This window comes from Mixophyes fleayi, chromosome 4 (genome assembly GCF_038048845.1).
Source record: "Mixophyes fleayi isolate aMixFle1 chromosome 4, aMixFle1.hap1, whole genome shotgun sequence".
Classification (NCBI taxonomy): Eukaryota; Metazoa; Chordata; class Amphibia; order Anura; family Limnodynastidae; genus Mixophyes; species Mixophyes fleayi.
In genome coordinates this window covers 136,923,387-136,930,009 of record NC_134405.1, presented here as the reverse complement: position 1 = coordinate 136,930,009, position 6,623 = coordinate 136,923,387, and the positions used below count along the sequence as shown (strand labels likewise).

The 6,623-nt window shown below is 36.9% G+C and overlaps 1 protein-coding gene across 2 annotated transcripts in view; it reads right to left on the bottom strand.

Annotated features, from left to right (window-relative positions):
* Nucleotides 1-202: 202 nt before the first annotated feature.
* The window catches only part of SCAPER (S-phase cyclin A associated protein in the ER), a 204,954-nt gene continuing 198,533 nt past the window's right edge, over nucleotides 203-6,623 (bottom strand). For both annotated transcript variants that reach the window (XM_075208424.1, XM_075208425.1), the window contains exons 30-31: nucleotides 3,362-3,413; nucleotides 203-664 (exon numbers count right to left, since the gene is read on the bottom strand). In XM_075208424.1, coding sequence (XP_075064525.1) covers nucleotides 576-664; nucleotides 3,362-3,413 — 141 coding nt within the window. In that variant the 3' untranslated portion in view covers nucleotides 203-575. The remainder of the gene's footprint in view (nucleotides 665-3,361; nucleotides 3,414-6,623) is intronic.

Here is a 6,623-nt window from a genome sequence, read left to right as displayed (position 1 = left end):
TTTATATTAACCCTAACTGGATCTTGGTATTCTGTGAATGCCGACCACAAGCTGTGTTATGCCCCATGTATTTTTGGAACTATTTGTTGTCACAGTAGAAGGAAAAAAAAGCATCACATTTGCTTGCTGTACAGTACAGAGACCTAGAGGAAGACTGAAGAGGAGAGCACATCAGGAAACAAAAACATACTCACACAGCACACAGGGAAGAAAATAAGTTACTTTATTGCGAGTTATATAGTACAGACCGGTTCATTTTAATACAATTAACGGTCACTGCCAGACGATCTGCAACCCACAGCTAAACAATGTGCTAGGTGAGAATCCTTTGGTAGTGAGTGGGCAATATAAAAAGAATTGGCCAAGCCAAGCCTAGCATGCATGCCAAATATCACACTGCATAACATATAAATAGTGCACATTAAATACATGGAGGCATTTTTACATGAAGAAGAGAAGGCATTAATTACATTGTATAATTACATGGTATCTCAGTCCTGTAGCTGTTATGGGAGGCCCAGGTCCATAACCACTCATCCTACATTAAAACACATAAAAGAAAAGACTATAGTAGCTTAGTCTTTTTTCAGGAAAAACTGTCTTGAGGGCTCCCAGCACTGATGTGGGAAACGGCAGAAGAATTCCAGGTACTGCTGAGAATGGTCTGTGGTAAAAAAAATAGAAAAGCAACATTTTTATATATAACAAGGTTACATAAAGATGTTCTGCCCTTCCTCTGATGCTGCTAGACCAGTGTGATCAGGATATATAAGTGTAGAGAGGGGGAGATGCGATTACTCATCAGTGTTTACACAACCTCCTGCTAAACACACTAGAAATGCTGAAAGATTTATCTCTTGCGACAAACTCTGCTAGAGATTGGTAGTTCATTTATTGGGTTATTTGTTTTTGCATGCCATCTACTCAAGAGTTCTAGTGCAGGGACCACAGAGATAAAATGCCCATGCATGAGGTTAAACAAAGGTTACGTAGGATTGAAGCCAGGCTCTTCTAAGTTCAGAGTCAGTGTCATTGCCCTTAGAATGTCTTGTAATGCAGAATATGGCTCTTTTGTCTTTTCATGGGGAATGCAGTATTGGAAAATATGGCTGCTTACACTATAAATGTTCAGTAAATCATATAAGCATAGTTTGTTCTAGATCAGGGGTGGACAACCTTTATTGGTTTGAAGTCCGCATTATGGAACAGTACTAATTTGAAGGGGCTGCAATTAAACTTACAATTAAAATACAGAAAAGAGGAACGTCACTGCAGTTATGCCTTACCCCAGTTATGCCATACCTCTCATGATTGCTAAAGAGTCCCCATTGGGACAGAAGTGGGTGCAAAGTGGCGGTGACCACCAGAAGGGCATTACCATCCCATGCGTCACATAGGGAGCGGGACATTCCCCCATCTGTAACACATTTGTCTCCCCCTCCTTTGCGGTAACTCATTTCACCCCTCTTACATCTGTAAAACACTTCCCACATCGCGTCTCTAGTGACACCCCCACACATCGCGTCTGTAGTGACACCCCCACACATCGTGTCTCTAGTGACACCCCCACACATCGCGTCTGTAGTGACACCCCCACACATCACGTCTGTAGTAACACCCCCACACATCACGTCTGTAGTAACACCCCCACACATCACGTCTGTAGTGACACCCCCACACATCACGTCTGTAGTGACAACCCCACACATCACGTCTGTAGTAACACCCCCACACATCACGTCTGTAGTGACACCCCCACACATCACGTCTGTAGTGACAACCCCACACATCACGTCTGTAGTAACAACCCCACACATCGCGTCTGTAGTGACACCCCCACACATCGCGTCTGTAGCGACACCCCCACACATTGCGTCTGTAGCGACACCCCCACACATCTCTTCTGTAGTGACACCCCACACACATCGCGTCTGTAGTGACACCCCCACACATCGCGTCTGTAGTGACACCCCCACACATTGCGTCTGTAGCGACACCCTCCACTCACGTCTCTAGTGACACCCCACACACATCGCATCTGTAGTAACACCCCCCACATCACATCTGTAGCCTGCATGCTGTGCACCACTGCGGACAACCTACATTTCTCTGCATATTTGAATATATTGATGCTAGAGGGCACTGCCATACTCATAATGCAATATAGAGTAACATAAAGTATCTATGAAACTGCAATAGGACATTGAAGAATACTGATTAGGTTTTACTAAGCAATAGACTTTGAAGAAAGCATAATTTATTGGAGTGTAATGAAATATTATTTGTTAAGAATAACCTGTAACATTACACTGTTCCAGTAATGTTTATTCTTGATATACAATCAATGCAATCATTTCACCCCTTACTATGTTATACAGTTCTACATTTTACTGACTTCTGAATAAAAAGACCAAAGTAATCTTACTGACAACCACTTCTAGCAGGCTCATGTGCAGGCACATTTTAGGATATTTGTATTGGCATGAATGATTTCTTAGATTTCAGAATGTGTCTTATATGTCTACTAAACCTAAAAGACATCTCATATTACTTACAAATACATATAATAAAATAAGTAAAAATCTGCAGACTGTAAGGTGTTTGGATTTGAACATGTCCTACTTATTTAGCGATAATCAGCCATTTGGCATTTAAATACAGGAAGTCCAAATGTACATATAAGTTGATCACAATTTCTCAGATACATTTTTATTCAGCGTCTGAAGTCTTTGGGTGTATGTATATTATGTGTAGTGAAGTAATAGTTCTCCTGATGGCTTGATGGGAACAGGGTTTAAATTGAGAGACAGACATTATTTGGACAGGCTCTTCCTAAAGCGGAAACATTTTCTACCAATACACAAGCTTTTTTTATGTAGTGTCTTTATCTCTATGGGTTTGTCACATTTCTCCCCACTGCAAGTTCATAAGGCCAGCACTGGTAGGACTGAAGGACCACCCGCAGAGCGTATAATGACCACAGTTAATTGTCAGGTTCACAGCCCCTATGAAGTACAGTGTTTAGTACTGAGTGTCCTGCAGAGAGTGTGTAATGTGAAGGTAATTTAACCTACTCCCAAGATGCTAGTTTGTTTAGTAAGTAACCATTTCCATTAGCAGACAAAGCCTTTGAGTAAACTAGCTTTTGTTGCTACTAATAGAACAAGCTGTCTCTCAATAGGCTTTTGTTGTGAAGTTGTTCAGTGTTCATTATGTACAATGAATTAGCACCATGTTCATTGTGCTGCTTGGGCTGTCAATGGCATCTTCAGAAAACAAGTCATTTCCTTGGTCTGAAGGTCAGGAGGATAGACAGTTGTATGTCTGAATGACTGCAATCACCCAGCCTTGGTTACATTACCTTTGTGCTGAGATGTCCTGCTGTCAGCATGACTTGATCCTTGCAAACAGTCCTAAGACAAAAGCACAATGTACTGGTTAGCAGAGCGGCAAACAGCTACAAACTTTGCACACTGGTTCAATTCTCCATTTACACTGAGTTGGGCGCCACTGGCTTAATATTAGCACTGAGAGATTTTTAATCTTCTTGTTTATACCGTCAGAACGAAACAAAAAACAGCCAAAAATACAAAATAAACAAACCTTACTTGAAGCTAGAAGACATAAACATATGGACTAGTTTGAATGGAAAAAGTACATTTAACTCAAGTTTTCCAACTCTACATATCAATCAAGACACAGCACTATTAAAGCCCAGAGATGAGCCTGGCTGACCAAACATTCAGCGTGCATCTAACGCTGTATGAATGACTGTCATATTCTAGTTCTCACACTGCTAGAAAAACATTTCATTACAGTTTGAGTACTTTTTTTAAACTGTATAGGTACAATAACAGGTCATAAGACAAATGGGAATGTAGTCATCCCCTTTTCCAGCAGCCACTATTGAGTGCTCTGCAGATGAAAGCGTCCAAGCTCCTGCTTCCTCCGCACAATGAAAAATAAGCAAATGTGACACAGTGTTTATAGGTTATAAGATTAGAGGCCAGAAAGTAACTGAGCAGAGCAGAGGATTACACAGCTCACAGCTCCCGTCTCCACTGTAATTTAACCCACCCAATACCAACTTCTGCAGAGATATGGAAGAGGGTATATCACTGATAACTATCCTTCATCCATACAGATAATGTGATATTATATGTGTTCTTCATAGGCAATCTACACGGCACCAAACTCTTAAGGATCGCCCATACATTTAGCTGCATGGCATTATCCCATAGACTGGTAGCTTGCGAGCAGGGCCCTCTTACCTCTCTGTCTGTATTACCCAGTATTGTTTATTACTGTGTTAGCTTCCAATTGTAAAGCGCTACAGAATTAGCTGGTGCTATATAAATAAATGATGATGATGATTGAAGTAATTCCATTAAAATAATACAAAATGTAACATTGTTTAAATCCCTATTGTTTTTTTTTTTAATTGCTCCTATTACAGACAGGGAAAAGACTAAACAAAAAACCCATGTCACTCAGTTTAGACCGAATGGATTTTCCAATTTTCAACAATAAGACAGTTAATGACAGCATGTTTGGCAATTAGTTATTAGTTTGGAAAATTGATTATGGTTATGGCTCTTTGAAATATTTCTGGTTGCTGTAGGAGTGCCATGATTCAATTTCAAACAAATGATAGAAATAATGACATTTTGTAGTTAAATGTCTTAACTGCTAATTACATAGCTAAAAACTAATATCAGATTAATTCTGCTATATATATATATAAAACAGCTGCTAGCTGATATATCATGCTCCTTACTCTAGTTCCTAGAATTCGTTGTCATTTTGTTCTCATATATCAGAGTGTTTCTAATGATAAAAAAAAACACATACGTTTTACAGGCTTAATGTTCTGTCTCAAATTTAATTATATTCGGCCTTTGCTAACCTTATGCGGTTGGATAGATATGGCACAGAGAGACGATAAAAAAAACAGGTTCATTATGTTTCAAGGAGTTAATCATATGTTAAATACCAGTAGACAAGTTCATTTTCACAATTTCATCAGTTGCATGTCAACAGCAAGGAACAGAATGAGATACAACTTTTCAAACACGCAGCTGCTACAAATTTCAACTAAAGATACACAAGTTAATAAAAGAACTTTTCTGAAAGTACAGTAATCTATTGTAATGTGGATTAACACAATAATAATATTATTTTCTATGTGACATTTACAGAATGTTTTCGTAAGATGACAACAATAGGAGAAATACAAGAACTAGAATATTACATATGACATAAAGGCATAGGTTTTATTTAAAAAGGGTAATATAAATATAGTGCATAACTATAAATTGGATTCTTTAATATTCTAAAGCGAAAATTATAAACAATAGAAGCACTTTGTACCTCTTCATAATGAATGTAAGAAACATGAATAACTGCTACAGACATACATAGTAATTTAATAACATGTTCGACAGTATATCCCTAAATGGAGGAGTAACATCTCAACATTATGCAGAATGTATTAATAACACAAAAAAATAATAATAATAATAAAAATAATATGTAATTCAACAAATATATAAATATGTACTGCATATTATTAAATTCCTTTAATTATATTTTTAAAAATGTTTACTAATTATTAAAACACTGTGTGAAATAAGTCTTAACTAAGGTTAAAGCGTTGTTAGTGAAGTCTGTTAATTTGCACCCAAAAATCTCCAGGGCAGAAATCAAACGTTCTCTGTGTGCTTTAACATATTTGCAGATATTAACCATTCGAAAATTTGGTAAGAAGCAAAGTCCTGGAATTTGGCACATAATTAACTATCCAATTTGGGTAAAATGCCACCATTAGAATGTCTGTTAGTGTAACGTTATTAAATCTTTCACTTTGTTCAGTATTTAGCACATCAATGTAATTATAACTGCTCCAGGAAACATTTACTAATTTTATAAATAACTGAATATTTCTGAAACGGCAATGAGTAAACCATCAAAATATGTAACTTTGAAAATTAGGAGCTATGCAAATACCAAAGATTTTTTTTAAATTTTTTTTTAACTAAAGACTATATATGTGAAAGCTGAATAATATGTCTTCACCACACAGTAAATATATTGTATGGTCTTATATAGATAACTACAGCAATCATATCTACATAAGAAACTACACCACAGCGTACATCATTTGTATGTTAAAATGCCTGATTCCATTCAGATTTTATTAAAGATTTGAATAGTTTTCACCTTAAATTTACTCTATAATCTTCTATCATTTATGAAACAGCAAAATTATAGACTAATTTGCTTAGTTCTAACTGTAAATACCATTTATTATAATAATAAAAATAATACCTAGATGCCGTACAATTTAACAAATAAGATAACAATTTCTAGTAGTTCTACACTAGATTTATGTTAAAACAATTATTACACAACCATGTTTACATCAATTTACATTTGTTTGGTATTATCGCTAATTTACATGTCTTCATCAATGTGGAATGCCTACTTTCTCTAAAAGATATGACATTAGCAAACTTATACTTACGGTCATACCAGGTATCACGGGTTCTATGGGCAGTGCTGTGACAGTCCCGATTTTACTGTTCCCAGGATCACAACATTGCAAATCCTTCTATTTCACTATT